This window comes from Pleurodeles waltl, chromosome 5 (assembly GCF_031143425.1).
Source record: "Pleurodeles waltl isolate 20211129_DDA chromosome 5, aPleWal1.hap1.20221129, whole genome shotgun sequence".
In the NCBI taxonomy this organism is placed as follows: Eukaryota; Metazoa; Chordata; class Amphibia; order Caudata; family Salamandridae; genus Pleurodeles; species Pleurodeles waltl.
Window position 1 is genome coordinate 149289929 of NC_090444.1, and position 17998 is coordinate 149307926.

At 43.5% G+C, this 17998-nt stretch overlaps 1 protein-coding gene across 1 annotated transcript in view; it reads left to right on the forward strand.

Moving 5' to 3' along the window:
- ALK (ALK receptor tyrosine kinase) overlaps window positions 1–17998 on the forward strand; it is a 2590648-nt gene that overhangs the window by 646697 nt on the left and 1925953 nt on the right. The window contains exon 3 of the mRNA XM_069233821.1: window positions 9022–9171. Coding sequence (XP_069089922.1) covers window positions 9022–9171 — 150 coding nt within the window. The remainder of the gene's footprint in view (window positions 1–9021; window positions 9172–17998) is intronic.

A 17998-nucleotide genomic window follows, 5' to 3' on the forward strand; every position in this document is an offset into this window, starting at 1 on the left:
TACATATCAGAATTAATACATTACTTAATGGTATGAATACCACATATGTTAAATTAAATAAAGCATATACTGAAATATATGTCTCCATACTAAAATTAAGATGGACATCACTGAAAAGAATGCAGAGCACACGATTAACAATAACAGGCAGAATGTGAGCAGATGTTGCTCACATCGCTTATGATTTTTTGTGCCATACCACAAAATGTGTCCTCCAATTTAGAATTGTAATTGTATTTATATAGACTTCCTATACCTGACGAGGCATTGAAGACATGAGGATGCATTTCATGCAAAAATATATTGCAAAATTATGGATTTGCATTTCACATAATTTCATATATTTTTCCCAAAACCTCTCCTAATTATATATAAGCAAGTTACGTAAATTTCATAAAACCTTAATAGTAATAAATATGAGTAGTGTTGAAATTAATATGGCCCACACTGAATTGAATAGTATGTATTGAAATTAATATGACACAATACAAGCATGTTGAAATTAACATAAACCGAGAATAAATATATGACTTATATTCAAATTAATATGAGATTTGCTGAAATGTGTATGACAAGTGTCAAAATGATGGTGAGCTATACTAAATGTGAAGTTCATTGAAATTAATATGGAATGCATTGAAGAAAAATTGACTCACATTGAAATGATCATGACAGGTATTGAAATGAATAAGAGCTTTATTGAAATTGCATGAAACACTTTAAAATAAATATGACAATGGGTAAAATCAATAAACTCTATGCTGAAATGAATAATATGTGCATTGAAAATTCAACCTAAATTGAATATATATATATATATATATATATATATATATATATATATATATACGTATATATGTGTACATATATATATATATATATATATAAAAAGTAATATGGTGTATTGATAAGAATAGAGCCACTCTTCAATGAATAAGACATTCATTAAAATATACACTGCCTGTGCTGATATGAATATAATATGTGGTGAAATTAATATGGCATAAAAAATCTATTAAAATACTGCCCACCAGGGAGCCTCACTACATTCATGGAGCAACTATCTGAATTAATCACAAGGCACACTATCTCATCTAAGCAGAACATGGAAACTTCAACCTACACTGGGGGAATGAGAAACACAATGCTCTCTAACTCTTATCCTCTGTCCTTGTCAGCAATGAGATCATACAGTTGTACCTATCCCTCACCCACATTAAAGGTAACACCTTATATCTCATTAGTGCCCCTATCAGAATAGTGAAGACAGATCCTGCTGTTACAGAGGTCTGGTCTGACCACTAACTAATCCTTTTCACTTTTCCAAATTAATCAGCAGAGGTCAACCAAGAAGAACCAAAAAGTGAAGTACAGACATCATAAACATCAACCTGAAGAACTCAGGCATTGTACCCTTCTCTTCCCAAGCCATCCCCATGACCAAGAAATCAAAATGCTTAACTCAAAAAATGTTCATAATATGTTCACCAAGGTGGATAAGCTTGCAACTAAAAACTCAAAACCAAAAAGTCATCTCAATTGTGCTCGAAAGACTTCATTGAAATCTGATAAGTCCTGAGAATTGCTGAAAATAATGATGCCAACACCCCTCCGTCGAGAACCTTGGAAGCTTAAGAAATGAAAGAACGAACTACAGAAAATGTATTTCATGCCAAATTAACCTTTATTAGAATGGAAATAAGTCCAAAACTGCCCCTTGAAAACTCTATGAGATTATGAAACAACAGACCTCACCTACTGTCTGATATCATTTGAAGATCCAGAATAAAGCTCTGAAAAACTCTCAAATGCCTTCATTGAGAAATAGAAAAAATAACTCTGCTTTACCATATATGCAGAAGAGCTCCCACTCCATAGGCAATCACACAAATCAAACACAATATATTCAAACTTCTATAAAGTCTCTAAATCTGAGACCCTCAAGATCATAACTCAAACAAGACCATCTGCACACTTCTCAGAAAACCTGAACTCAAATATTCTTAAAGATTTCAGGCACATAGTTACACCATTTGGACTAACCTAATTTGCATCTTGCTAGCCCAACGGATAGTTCCTCACAGTCTCATTATAAAGCAGGGTTTGCCACCTCCTAACCAATCAGAAGATGAAATAGAGATGACCTGAACAACTTCTGCCTTACCACCAGTTTACCCATTGTAGTAAATGTCCTAGAAAGTTGTGTTGCCACTCAACTCAAACAATTTATTAGGTACCACAAACCAGATGACTATAGATCAGAATTCAGAGAATGCTGTAGCTTAGAATCAGTTGTGCTGTAACTAGTGGAAATAAACGTAATATACTAGACACCTATGACTCCTGTTCCCTAATCCTGCTAGACCTGTCTGTGCCTTTTCATATGATTAAATAAACCTGCTCTCCTAAACACTCTAAAATAGAGAATGAGCATTGAAAGTACCATGCTCCAATGATACTCTACATTTTTTGTAGACAGAAGAGGAAGAATAAAAATCTCCAGCTTGTATTCAAACATTTCTCAAATCAGACTAGTGGTACCACAAGCCTCCATTATTTCACCAATGCTCTTCAGCATATATGGAGACCTTGGACAACCTATTGAGAAACCCCCAAATTTCATCTCCCTTGAACGCTCACAATATTAAAATCTTTATGTAATTCTCCTCTCCAAATGGCCTTAGATATACAGCACAAATTATGAACAAACTCAAATCCTCAATAATCTCATCACCACAGCAACCTCATCCCCACAAATACCTAGTTTCTTCTAATCTCCTCACCTATTTGCACAATCCCAGTCCAACGCAATGGCTGCATCCTACAAGACCACAAACCAGAAATTGTAGACTCCAAACCGGTGTCCCAATCACTTGCTCTATCAAGGCTAGACTATGGCATCTCCCTCCCCCCCCTGCAAAAGTCAGAGGTGTAACTAAAAGCCATGTAAGTTGTCTCTAGACAAAATACCATGTAATGGTCAGATTCATCTCAGAAAGGAGGAACTATGATCACATAATTCCCCTGCAAATTGCTCTAAACTGTGTGCTGTTCAAAGGAAGAGGCCGAGTCAAGCTAGCATAAATTAGCTACAGAGCTCTATTTAATTGCACTCCAAGCTAACTGGCCATCAAACTACACATATCAAGAGGTCAACAGACTAGCTCTGAAGCTCCGACACTCTACTACTAGAAACCCTAACATTCAAGAAAAAAATAATTAAAGCAGTCATTCTCAGCAAATGCTCAAAGATCTGTAACTCATTCAGTTCTCATTCAATCAGAACGCAAACCTCCTTTGAAACTTTAAAAAAGGACATCATTAAAAAAGTGTTTGCGCTTTACACGTGCACCACTTTTTTCAGAGTGCAGCTGGGGGGGTCTTTGGCTAAACATTACCCTTGCCTTAGCATTTTCGAATTTTCAATTTCGTATTAGCAAATTGCAAGTTAGAAATGCTAAACCATTCATACATATGGACCTTAGCCCATAGCAATGAATAATTTGGTATTACCTAAGTAGCGATTCCCTAATAGCGATTCCTACACTTTATAAATCGCTATTAGGGAATCTTTATTTTTTGTACATACCATTTTGCATTTCCTAAATAGCGATTTCTAAGGAGTGGCTATTTAGGAAATGCAAAATAATTTTGTATATCTGGCCCAAAATCCATTAACACCAGAAGGTCCTTTAACGACAGACATGTAGTTGCAGAGCTCCCACTGAGGTCATTGTTTTAGAGGACAAGGCTCTGACTAGTAAAAAGCTGGATTTGGTATCCACTGCTGTTGCTTCATTGCTCAGATGGATTTCACACCTCACCTCAGTGCAAGGTTTTACCTTCGTACGTAGTCACTTTTTCGGTTCACAAAATCCTGTACCAAGGCAAAGCTAGAAGCTCTAGCTGGGCAGAGCTCCATAAGGTCAAATGCCTTTTCCACAGATCCCACTCAAACTGTTTTTCACTTTGCAAAAAAACTCCAACCTGGAGGGAACCTAGTTTCCTTGCCTGAATTGTGTCTCGCTTCCTAGCATGGCTCAGCATCTTGTCCCAGTTATCTGGAGGTCAAAACCAAGTCGTACTTTCCTCCATGCCCCTATTCCTCCCGTCTAGTAGAGTTAAAACTGATTCTCCCTTCTGCTGGAGTTAATGCCACAGGCTTTAGGAGGGCTCTGTGAAAGAATAGAAGCAGCTCCACTAGGCATCTTAAGTCAAAATAGGTAGTGTCCAGGCTATCCTTGCCCTGCGATCTGTTCCTGTTTACTCACATAAATCTAGTCCCTGCTACGTGATCAGTTCCTGACAATTCTCCTGCTTTCTTGGGTCCAGAGGTTAGGCTATTGTTCTTCAGCAAGTATTGCTGTTAACTACAGCCAGAAACTGTATTTGCCTCTGGTGCTGTGATGAGTGGAAGAACTGTGTTTAAACCTGTTCTGGTCCAGGAAGCCCAAAGTGCATTTATAAAAAGTTATTTTCTCTTAAATGTATCAAAGATATGATTTCACCATTAAATCAGATTTTTAAAAACTATGTGGAAAATAACTGAGTCGTTTTTCTAGCATTCTCTTTTTTGTTTTTATTTTTCCTTAATCAGAATTTTACACGAAAAGGAAATAAAGGCAGTTAAGGAAGTTAAGCGCAGGGTGAAACTGTGACAGCTCATTGGAACCATTATACTTATGGGAACAATTGAAACACAGTTGGGGTAATACCACAGCCCAGAATGACCACAAACTGGCAAACGAGCCCTGAACATAGGGAGGGCGGGCTGAGGTGGGGAGGGGAGGCTGAGGGGTAAACCCTCATGCCCAGGGAAGAGCGGAGGTGTAGATGAGACAAGAAGGAAAATGGGGAAAGCGGGCAGGGGGAGAGAGGAAACGGGAGAGAAAAGGAAGGGTAGGCAAGAGAAGGAGGGAAGATGAGGGGGGTACTTGAAGAGCAGGAAAATGGGGAGATAGAAGCAAGAAGAGCCAAGGAAAAGAAAGCAAGGGGATTGGGGAAGAGTGGGGAGAGGGGGGAGGCATGCAAGTAGTCACAGAGAATTGGCTGTGGAACAGGGGAGGCCAGAGAGGCCAAGTAACGGCCTGCAGTGGCCAAAGCAGGTCCAAGGGCTGTGATAACCCAGTGGAGCTGGATCCAGTCGTCAGGCAGCCGACGTGGGGCACTAAGTGCCCACTGTCTAGGATGAAGTGTGCCTAGGTATGGATACAGGCAGAACCTCGCTCAGTATGGCGCTGCACCTCCCAGAAGAGCCGGACAGTGGGGCAGTCATGGAGGACGTGGACCAGGCCACATCAGTCACCGTCACAGCGGCAGCAGTTGAAATGGGCAGCTGTCCCGACGCACGCTGTTTCGTCAGGGCCCAGTGCCATTCACGCAGTGATTTGAAGAAGCAGAGCTTCCGTGATGAATCCCTGGCACAGTGATCTGGCACCTCCAGTAGTTCTTCCCAGTCCTCCGGTTCATAGTCCATCAATAGTCAGGTTTGCCATTTGATGCGGAAGCTAGTCAGCAGGGGTTAGGAATACAAATGGCAAACCAAGAGGCTATAGAATCTGGACATCACTCCCCGGAAGAATCCCCACGTTCTGAAGTAGGAGACCATTGGGGAGGTGAGGCAGTGTCTCAGCTGGAGAAACTGCCAAAATGGTTGGGGCAGGAGGCCAAACCCCTCATGGACTGCCACAAAAGATTAAGGGCTCCCTGGTTGAGCACTTGACGGAGGGTGTGGATTCCCGTAGCACACAGCACTCCCCAATTTAACACCTCGCTGCCTATGCGAGGGGTGGAATTGCCCCGGAAGGGTTCATGCTTGTGTAAGCGAGCGTCCACCAAGAAAAGGTGGTGGGCTCTCAACCAAGATTTAGCCATTGCCTGAAGCATCGGGTTCCCTGGGCCAGGTGGAGGCGCCATACCAGTACAGAGGTTAAAATCCCTGTGGGCACCCCAGGATAGCTCGCTCAATCATGACCCATAGCAATGGGTCCAGTGTTTTGGGAAGCAAGTAGGTGAGTTGTGCCAAATGCAGAGCCAGGGTGTAGTGCTCAACGGAGGTAAGTCTCAGGCCACCATATGAACGATGAGCTATAAGTTTGCTACTGACCCCTGAGGCCCAGCAACCCGCGGATGAAGGGCCTTATGCCCGTATACACTGACCCTAAGAGCAAGGGTAGCATGCCTAGAATTTTCACAGAGACAAAAACTTTAATCACACCACAGCCGATGAAAATTCTAGCCCATAACTCCACAGTGAAAATAACTGTGAGGCTTTTAGTCACTGTGAGGGCACCTATTAGAAATATGCAGTATTTCATCCTGCTTTGTAGGCTTCAGAGGCACACTTCGGGCTTGTTAAGGTCTGGAGGCTTACTCGTAATCAGTGTCGAGGTTTTCTGCTCTCTGATCTACATGAGACTGTTTCTGGAAGGAAGGGTGTCACCACAGAATGGAATATGCTGTAAGCACGAGCTCTTGATAAGCTGCCACCTTCTCAGGAGGCAAAAGCCAAAGGTGTAAATAACCTCCTTGCAGGATGAAGACTTCAAAGGATTGAAGCAAACCAGGAATCTGGAATCCAATTGTGGAAATCTTCAGGCTTGAGGAGTCGGGATCAACAAGTGTAGGGAGCGAGGAAACAAGTGATTGAACACAGCTTTTTTTAGACTCACCCTCCAACCAAATATAAGCATTTACATAGTTAAAGAACAAGAATAGGAAATTACATCAAACATCACATGACAGGAAACACAATAGATTGGGAAAACCAGAAATAAATCAAAGAAAAAACAGCCATTATGGAAAAAGGAAAGGAAAAAGAACGAAAACCTGAACCAGATTAGCTGCATGACAACTTTGTAAAGCAGCTGAAAACTCTCAGGCAGATGATTGCCCTTTTGGCACTGAAGAGGCAAGGAGCAGCAGCTAGGAGTCAAGGAGCATGAGGGAAGGCAGCCTGGAGTAAGACTCACAGCCCACATACAGCTTTTCCTAAAACCCACAAACCACAGGACCACGCATGGTACAGTGATTCTCCGGCACTCAGCCAGCCAAGACACAGTGGTTGCAACATGCTTTGACTCATTGATATATAAAAATAGGAGTTCTAATATGTAAAAATAGGTGTTTTCACATCACAAAGGCACTTTTCCTTGCCATGTGTTACTGCAGGGAGTTTGAACTGCACAAGGTCACCTCAGGTAGCCAGATATTTTGGTCATATAATGGGAGGCATAAATCCACACTGCAGTCCACATATATTTTTTTATCTCACATGCCATTGGTGCATTTCTCCACAGTTTACTACAGCCTTTCAGGAAGTTAGATAAGCCCAATCTTTTCATCACTGAGAATTATGATCTCAGTTTAGGTGCATTTTGAATCAAAAAGATCTTCCTCATCCAATGGTTGATGGGTAAATTAAATTATGGTGTGCAGTTAATATTCAATGCAGTCTGCAAACAAGGGCCCCTTTAGGACCGTGTTAGTATTATAATGCATGTTTAATTACATAAATCCATTTCACTTACTCAGGCATCTCCAAGTAGCCCATGAGCTACTGATAGCTCTCCAGCTCAGGGCCAGCTTTATCGCTGGTGGCAACTGGTGGCGCCTGGTGCAACAATCATTTTTGGTGCCCCCCTGACCTCCTCCTTGGATTTCCTCACTACGACCTGGCAAAAGGGACAGATTTAAAAGAAACTTGCGCAGCGTGGTGCTGTACCAAAATCAAAACCACCATGCTGTGCCAGTTTTAAGATGCAGGGCTGTGCCGTATTCACGAGAATACAGCACAATCCTGCGTTTTCCCCTGCACCAGCACTAAATTCAGCTGCCTATGCCAATGCAGCCATCCTTGTACCATAGTGCAAGGGTGTCTGCATTGAGGGGAGTGATTATGCGCAAGAAGGTCTCCCTTCACATATCTGAGCTACTATGGTGATTTGTCACTTTTATGTGTGCTGCAGAATGCAGAAGTACCAAAGCATAATTTTTGAATGATTGTTTATGTGCAGGAATGGACACCTTCCTGCACATAAACAATCATCCATGGCATTTTGCGTCTTCTATATGTGCTGCAGAATGCAACACACATAGAAAAAGCAAAAAACAAGGAGGAATAAAAGCATTCCTCCTCGTTTTGCCATACTAATGCCACCCAGGTGGATTTCTCATAAATCTGCGGCAGCGTCAAAAACAATGGGTGTTGTGATGGAAAGCCCACAGAAATACCCATCGCACGCCCCTCTTTCTCAGAAAACTGCATCAAAGGAGCCCATATTTACAAGGATGCGTAACACCACAAAAAGTGTAAATATGGAGCAGTGAAAAGCGCCATCGGAGCATCACTGAAAGTGACGCTTCTGTAAAGCTAGGGCCTTTTAAATCTGGCCCATATAATTTTAGTAGTTCGGGGTAATTCTTATGTACCATAAGTAGCTGGTATTATAGAAGAGGTTGGGGACCCCTGAATAACTATTTTCAAAAGCAGAAATATTCACACTACAGAATCTCACTGGTTACTCTGTTCAGACAGGACCGATTGTTCATACTTAAAGTGAACTCAGGAGCTCATTGTCAAGTACACATAATATAAAGGCGCAAAGCTTTTGCCACATTTACAATTCTTTCTTGTAGCTCTCCTTCGCTCATTATCATTCGCAAAATAAAAAAAACTGTTCATGGAAATATGTAGCACCAATTATCCAGAGTAAACAGGATGCTCTCTATTTGATTTAATTGTCAAAATGAATGCAAATATATACACTTTCAGAGAACGACCAGTATATAAATGTATATAGTGATTGTGCACACAATTGTGTAATGATTGACTAGAAAGATGTTTCGCGTAAATGTCCTCGAAGAAAGGAACTACGTATATTATTGCAAGTATTTTTTTAGTGTTGGTTACTATCTATATGTTACGGTGATTACTATTATTAATATTATTATAGCTGTTGCGTTATCATTAAAATGCTGATTCACTCTCTCTCGCCTTCTCTTGGTACAACCTACTTTCAGACTTTGACTGCCACTTCGAATCTCCGTGTGACTTGGATTACCAAACTCTGCAAAGTGTGAGCCCGTGGCGACTGACGAGTGCCGAGGCGCTGCAGCACATCAACCAGTTTGGGGGACCCAAGGAAGACTACTCCGAGGGCTCCCCAGGAGGTAAATTCACGTCTGGAACATGTGCTCCGTGTTCTGAAATTACCGATCTGTCCGGCTTGTCGGCTGAGCAGCATGCAAATAGGAATTATGCAGGGTACAATTACGCGTGATTGCTTCTAGGAACACGGGCGTTACTTCCCAGTTGGCTGGCTGTGTTTCGTCCTTGTGAAAAGGGGATGTAATTGCCCGGACACATTAAGGAGGAATTTTTCACAGCCTGCTCCTGGAACTAGCGCGCTCCCTTTGTTACTGTGGAATACATATGCCTGTTGATTCACTGCTATGAACATGATTCGTGGAAGTTCTAGATGTCTTTACAAATCCATAATATCTGGTGGAAATAGTATTTCTGCACGTTTTTCAACATGTATCGATGGAGGGTTCACACCACATTTCCTATTGCTAACAGTCTTAGTTGATCTACGTACAATACAGTATTAGCACGCATTTGTAAAGCAACAATAACACGGGAACTTAAATCAGGAAACATTTTAAATGTGTGTAATCTGTTTGCCCCATCTTTAACGCAGATCTAACGGTTTCTAAACGAGGGCCTCTGCCTTTCGGCAACCATGCATTTTCTTCCATCTTTTTCTGTACCAGGCAAATAGATAGCTAGAAGGTAAATACGATGGATGTTGAATGCAAATAAAGCGAAAGGTTAAAGTGCTATGGAAAACTTTGCAAAAATGGGCACTTATCCTGCAGTCACCATATTTGACTGCTGCCTTATTAGGCCTCGAGTTGGCCAAGATCTTTTGATTTAAAAAAAAATATGTATAATATACTTATTTAAAGAGCCTTTCAGTCAGCTGACTTTATCCATTGGTCTGTTAGTGTGTCATTCACATTTTGCTTCCACCCTCTACAGCATACAGCATGGTGTGGGTGATCAGTCCCCTTCAGTTACTGGGCAACCTCACTTTGAGTGACTGCATTTTTCTCTTTCACTAGGTGGGCATCAGCACACAAGGTCTTTCTACTTAGTGCTAGAGTTTTTGTTGTTAATTTTTTGCTCATGGTTTGCCTTTGTGTTTAGAATCTGATATGAAAGCTGAAGGCTTTTGTTCAGCTCTTCAATGAGGTGCACCTGGCATCTTCCAGCTTTATCAGTTGGCCGTAATGGGGTTGTAAATTCCTTTTGAAATGGACTTTGCCTTTATTTCTTTTCTGATTGTATCTATTTCTCAGCATACAAATGTCCATTTGACACTGTTTTTATGAAGTTGTCAATTTTTTAGTATGCATGCAATGAAGTGCATTTTGCATCTGCACTCTTGTATGTTATTCTGATATGCATTTTAATTGACGGCTAACAATATATTTGTAAACCATTTTAGTTCATATGGCCTGTTTGTATGGATTTCTATTTTGCTTACAGTGCACTTGTATGTTGTTACACTTGTAAACCAATCTTATTGTCCTGCTTGGATGGCTTCTTAGTGTGTTTTCAGTGCTGCTTATATGTATTACAATTCTTTTCTCTGAAACTTCTTCTCTATATGTACCTGCCTGTCTTTCTCCCTGGCTGCCTGTCCATTTACCTGTGCTACTTTGTCTGTCTGTTCATCTACCTTTACAACTCTGTCTATCTACTTTATAATCGTATCTATCTTTCCAACTCTATCTTCGCAATTCTGTATGCTTGTTTGTGGAAGTCTCTCTGTCTGTGCAAACCTCTGTTGGGAAAAGGAAAAAACACCATGACCCCCTTTGTTGTGTGAAAAAAGCTGCCTTATTGGAAACAGGTGCACTTACAACTAACAAAACCTTGGCCTTTGCCTAACAAAACTAACACCTCACTATACAGCCACGTCACCTATCAAAAACTCTCCTCCCTCCCCTAACCTGTCCTCTCCCCTCCCTTAATCTTAACCCTGCCATCTCTTACTACATTAATCTTTTAATATTGATTTCCCTGTCAAACCTGTTTTGTCTCCTTAAACGGGTCCTAATGCAACCTGACAATTAAACTTGCTACTAGCATAACTCCTAATGCCAAGTTTCCTTCCTGTCTGTCCTGTCCTGCTTTTGTCTACCCCCTTCAGTTCTCAAAGTGTCCTGCCAGGTTCGCTATCCGTACCTAGTTCGGTTGGCATGTGAACATTCTCTGCCTCCGCCTGCACCTGCTCCAAGCGACAACTTACAACAACGTCGCCCGTGCACCCGTTCTCCTAAAAAGAAACCTCCTGATCCACACACTTCTCCGCTCTGTCTCCCACTCTCTCCTAATCCTAAGGGGTGGGAAAGGGGGGACAACATTTTTCCCACTATCTCCTACGCACTGCTCACCGTGTCACCTATGACAAAATGGTGGCTGGACCCCAAAATGTCACCCCAAAAAATTTGGCACCCCCAGTCCAATTAAAATAGCCCAACGAAGCCCAAATGTCACCCTGGGCTGTACCACATTCCCTAAAACTCCAGGGGGGGGAGACCTCTCTGCATTCAGCAGTTCCCTCACCCGGGGCCCAATGGGGAAGAGGGAACAACACCATGACACCCTTTGTTGTGTGAAAAAGGCCGCTTTATTTGACACAGGTGCACTTATGTGAGAAAACAGGGCTGATTGCAGAGGCCCCATAACTTTTTGCCCCCATTTTCCTCTTTTTGCTGGTGTTTTCCTGACTTTGATGGTGCCCTGGGTACTGCTAACCAGTCCCAGGGCCTGTGCTCTGTGTAAAATGAATATGCAAATTAGGCTAATTATAATTGGCTAAGTTAACCTACCTATAAGTCCCTAGTATATGGTAGGGCATGTAGGTTTAGGGACCACAGCATAGGTGGTGCACACCTAGGTGCACTGCTGAGGTGCCCAGTGTCATTTTAAAAGCAAGCCTGCCTTGCTGGCTGCTTTTAAATTAAAGTTATATGCAAATTCGACTTTGGAATTAAAGGTACTTCCAAAGTCTTAAACTACCTTATTTTTACATATAAGTCACCCCTAAGGTGTGCCCTATGTGCCCCTAGGGCTGGGTGCCATGTAACTATAAGCAGGGACTTTATAAAAATAGATTTATAAGCCCTGGTGAGGTAAAAACAGCCAAATTCGTTTTTCCCTCATTGAAGTAAATGGCCTTCATAGGCTAGAATGGGCAGACTTTATTTTAAATTTTAAAGTCTCCTTAAATGTTACATACCAAGAATTTGGTATCAAATTGATTGTTGTAATAAATCCCACAACTTCCAGTTGTTGGATTTAATATAACTTGTCCAGGTAAAAAGTTTAGACTTTACCTAAAAAGTTGCCAATTTCAGCTCTGCATTGTTTTTGCTGCTGTGCTCTGATTGGCCAGCCTGCAGCAGCTTCTGCCAGGCTGCCTTGATGAGGTGTGAAGTGGCCTGGCTTCACACAAAGGAATGTGCTTGGGGGAGAGAATCTCCCCTCAGCAGATGGTGAGGCAGGAAGGGGGAGGGCTGCCAAACTGGTCTTCAAAGGCAGAGAAGGACATTTGCAGCACCCAGCAACACCCCCACATCCTGCAACCCCAGACAATTAGGTGCCCCCTTGATTAGATTAGGAGAGGGCAGGAGAGGGGTGTGTTTATGATTTTTAGCCACACCAGTGGGTGGGCTCAGCCAGATGTAACCTCCAAAAATCAGATTCATCCATGTTGGATTTTTAGAGCTGTTGCCTTCTGGGATGGATTTTTGCCACACTTCCCAGGAAGTGGTCATCACAGGGGGACGACCCTGTCCCTGATTGGAGAACCAGGGCCCCCCTGCTTTTCACCCAGGAGCAAGGATAAAACTGGCAGACCTGCCCCCACACCTCAGATCCCCACCAAATTTCAAGAAGAAAGAACTTAAGGAGAAGAAGGACTGCCCTGCTGGACCCCTGGCCTGCACCTGGAACCTGCACTCAGAAGGACTGCACCAGCTGCACACTTGGGCTTCACCACAAGAAGGACTTTGCCTGGCTTCAACTGGTTCAAGGAGGGACTCCCTGTTTGCTACAGGTGAAAAATTGCTAACCAGAGTCCCCTGCACCAACTCCTGAAGAAAGCGACCAGCTGACCACTGTCCAGTGGCCAAAAAGGAGTTTGCGCCAGGTGCATTCTGGAAGTTGAAGTTTGCACCCCCCAAGGACCATCACAGAACTTCTGGACCCTTGGGGTGAGCTGTGGACCCCAAAAGAACCTTAAAAGAACATCTGGGTGAAGCCCCAGAAGTTTGGAAAAGATTTGAGAATTTTTGGAAAAAAGCTCCAGAGAGGGACCGACCCGCCGCGGAAATTCTAGCCGGCTTGCCTCAACCGCGACCCGGCCTGACTTCGTGGTTCGTCCCGGTAAAGAAAAACATCCAAAAAAGAGACTAAGTCCGAAGGTAAAAAGTTGACCGGGACCTCCCAGCCATCGTATCCGAGAATGGCTCCATGGACGTCGGATCAAGATCCAGGTTTACCCCAGTCGAAGGATTTTCATCTCGAAAAAACGACTAAGTCCGAAGGTAAAAGTCTCCACCGAGGAAACCCACATCGCGTATCCGGACAAGGGCTCCAGGAGGTCGGATTCAACTGGCAGGTTCGTCCCGGTGAAGAAAAACTTCAAAATAAAGACTAAGTCAGAAGGTAACTTTTTTAACCGAGGCCTCCCGCGACCTGTAGCCGAGCAGGGCTCCATCGCGGTCGGCCTGAAAGTTTGACTTTGCCCCGGTCGAGGGGCAACCAGATGACCCGATTGGCGTTTTTTGTTTCTAAGCGCTAGAAAAGTAATAATTCTTTAAAAATTCATATCTCCGGTTCCCCTGAACCGATTTTAATCGTTTTTGTGTCATTTTAAAGATAAAAATATAAACTATTTTTATAAATTGGTTTTGGATTTTTAAACTGTTTCCTGTGTTTTATTTAATTACTGTTTTGTGATATTTGAATGCTTTACACTTTGTCTCCTAAGTTAAGCCTTGACGCTCGTTGCCAGGCTACCAAGGGTTGAGCTGGGATTAATTTACTGAGACCTAACTGTACCTAGGTGGAGGTTAGTGGCTTGTTGCTAGGTGTAGGTACCTACCTGCCCTTATCAATAACCCATTTTCCAACACTTACAACTAACAAAACCTTGGCCTTTGCCTTACAAAGCTAACACCTCACTATACAGCCAAGTCACCTAGCCAAAACTCTTCCCCCTCCCCTACCCACTTCCTTAATCTTAACCCTGCCGTCTCTTACTACATTAATCTTTTAATACTGTTTTCCCCGTCGAACCAGTTTTGTCTCCTTAACTGGGTCCTAATGCAACCTGACAATTGAACTTGCAACTAGCATAACTCCTAGTGCCAAGTTTCCTTCCTGTCTGTCCTGTCCTGCTGTTTTCCAACCCCCTTCGGTTCTCAAAGTGTCCTGCCAGGTTCCCTATCTGTACCTATTTCGATTGGCATCTGAACTTTCTCTGCCTCTGCCACCAGGAAAAAGGCAATTGACTTTTTCTGCCCACCCCCCCCCAATTTTCACCGCTCCTGCAAAAGCTCTGTCAGTGTATCTTTCATATGGAGTAGGTACAAGTCCATGCCCATGAATGACAAGTGGACAATATCCCCCCTGAAGAGTTCTACATCCTTAAACCTAAGGTCCCTGTGTTCCAAATATGTAACTCCTCGTGCCGCACACAATCCTTTAATTTCCTTATTGATTTTCCTCCTCGTCCGCTCAATAGCCCCCAGCTTTTTGGCCCCCCTCCAGACCAGATGCAGAACAAATGCTGTCCAAATCTTGTGACACCTTCTCCACTGTTGAAGAATCTCCTGCAAGTCCCTCTTCATGTCCTTCATTAGGTCTAAACTTGTTTTTGTCACCAGGTCATTCTCTGCAAAGTGTAATAAGAAGACATCTGGACAAACGCCCCTGACTGTCACCCTCTGTAAACGCCCTAACAATTCCTGCCACTTCATTCCCCCTTTACTGTCCCATCGTACTTGGTACAGCTCCCTGTCCAACCCCAGGTTTTCTCCTGTGTTCGTTCTCCTTGCTTGCCGCTGGGCCCACTTTAGAAGGAATGGCCCACAATCCAGATAGAAAGAAACCTCACATCCAGACCTGGCACCACACCTGTGGGAGGAGAAAAAAGATCATAAGGATCACTCACCCAACCCCGACTGTCCCCCACTTATGACACACCTCTTAAAGCTGTCTGATTTCCACCTACCCAGCACTATTAACTCATCCTTGCTCCATCCCCGCCTCCCTACCTCTGTCGCTACCCCAATCCGAAATGAATGAGTTCCAAACTGCACTGCGTCTCATCCCACTACTGTCAGTCCTTTCCTCATACCCACCAACAGCTGATATGATGTGACATTCCTCCTGTCTGCATGCTGGAATTCCGGCCCCCGATCATTACTGTAAACCTGCAGTTGTCTTCCCAAGGAGTGGGGGCATATCGTAGGCATAGGATACCGCCTGAGGAAAACATTGATTCCTCTCCCCACCTGATCTGTTTTGGAAGTCTGTAGCCTTATAGATATGACTTGATCACTAAACTGAACTTCCTTCCATGTTATGCCACCCTCTGTTTCGACCCCAACAATTCAGAGATTTGAAATGCACCAAAAAACATCCAAGCCATAAGGGCCCTAAACAACGTCACCGCTCTCACATCCACATATATGACCCTTTTAACAGCATCAAGGACAATGGCTTTCTAGCCCTCTCTCTCTGACCCCCTTCCTTAGCCCAACATTCAAGAATCCTATGACCCAGCTCCCCCGCTGACGGCGGGTAACCCCACAACATCTTTCCTGGACTGACCTCGCTCCATTAGGTCCATGAAAATTTGCACCACATCCTCCTACCTCTCCTTTTCCGTGCCCCTCCTACATGCCCCAGACCTCAAAAACTCCTGCCATGCCCTCGCGTAAGCTCTCTGCGTGGAGTGTGCCAGTGCGTTCACCACCAAGCAAATCATCCTCTGTTGTCTATGCTTCACAACGCGTCTGGCATTTCCGTCCTGCACAGGTCCCCGTCCGTGACTAGACCATGGAATCTCTCCCACTGTGAACGAGACAAAGCATTTGCAATGTCATTGTTCACTCCCAGGACATGCTGTGCCCTAAAGAATAAGTTACTTACCTTCGGTAGCGCTTTTTCTGGTGGATACAGTAGCTACCTGTGGATTCCTCACCTTATGAATTCTCTCAATTCATCAGCATTCAACGGAAATTTTCTTCCTAGCTCCCCACGTCGACAAAGACGTCACAATTGCACGGCTCCGCACGCGACTCCATCTGCCGTCACCGTGACAATAAGAAGTCCTCGCCGGTGTGCTGACGTCAGTTTCACCATTTTTTCCATCCTTTAGAGGCGAACAGGTGAATGCCGACCTCACAAGAACAATATATACCAATCCAAATACAAATATAAACTACAATAACTGTTTATATAGAAACACCAAAAACATATATATACATTTATAATAAAATAAGTCTTGGTATGACCAGACAGGCAATGGGGAGGCGGGTGGGACTGTGAGGAATCCACAGGTAGCTACTGTATCCACCATAAAAAGCGTTACCGGAGGTAAGTAACTTGTTCTTCTGATGGATACAACTACCTGTGGATTCCTCACCTTATGAATAGAATCCCAAAGCAGTCCCACACTCGGAGGTGGGTGCCCAACCCGTCAAACCAAGAAGTCCTACAAAACAGCACGTGCAAAATGGCCATCCCTCCTAACTTCCAAGTCTAAGCAATAATGCTTTGAGAAAGTGTGGAGGGAAGCCTAAGTTGCCGCCTTACAAATATCAACAACTGGTACACCTCTAGCTAAAGCCTAAGTGGTAGACTTAGCTCATGTGAAATGGGCCCTAATGCCTTCAGGAGGAACTTTCTTTGCTAGTGGATAACAAATATGTATGCAAAGAATGACCCACCTTGAAAGGGTTCTTTTGTGGACGGCTTTGCCCTTCATCTTACCGATATATCCAAGAAAGAGTTGATCATCAATTCTAAAGTCTCTTGTCCTCTCAATGTAGAAACTCAGAGCCCTTCTTGGATCCAAGTGGTGCAGTCTTTCCTCCTCCTTTGAAGGATGGGGAGGAGGGTAAAAGGGCAAGAGTGTTATAGATTGTCCCAGATGAAAGGGAGTGACCACTTTAAGAAGGAAAGGCGCCCTGGTTCTCAGCATCACCTTGTCAGCATGAAAGGTTGTAAAAGGAGGTTTCACATTAAGAGCCTGAAGCTCACTCACAGACATGATAGCTGTGAGGAAAACTGTTTTAAAAAGTAAAAGTCTCAATGGGCAAGAAATGCATAGGCTCAAACGGTGAACCCATTAAAAAAGTAAGAACAAAATTCAAATCCCACTGAGGCATTACAAGGGAAGTGGGAGGCAACTTGTTAGTTAACCCTCTAAGGAACCTAAGAACTAAAGGGGACTTAAATAAGGAAGGCTGATCAGGAAGGCAAAGAAAGGTCGACAGTGCTGACAAATAGTCCTTCACTGTCACCAGTGCACTACCCCCATGTGGCCTTCAAGGGATCAATTTGTCTCTCTCCACACCAAGCAGCAAATTTCGCCAATCTGCCAGCATAGATCGTCCTGGTGGAGTGTCGCCTGGCCGATAAGAAAACATCTACCACTTCTGGAGGGAGAGAAAAAGAACTCAGATTGCCCCGTTCAGTCTCCAGGCATGAAGGTGCATGCTCTGGAGGTGGGGGTGTGGAACCTGTCCTATGACTGCAAGAGGAGGTCTACCCTGTAAGGGAGACGGAGCGGCAGGCACAGGGAGAGTTGGAGAACCACACCCTGTACCACACCCTTCTTGGCCAATCTGGGGCTATTAAAATGACTTGAGCCCGATCTTGGTGAATCTTCCTCAGAACTCGAGGAATCAA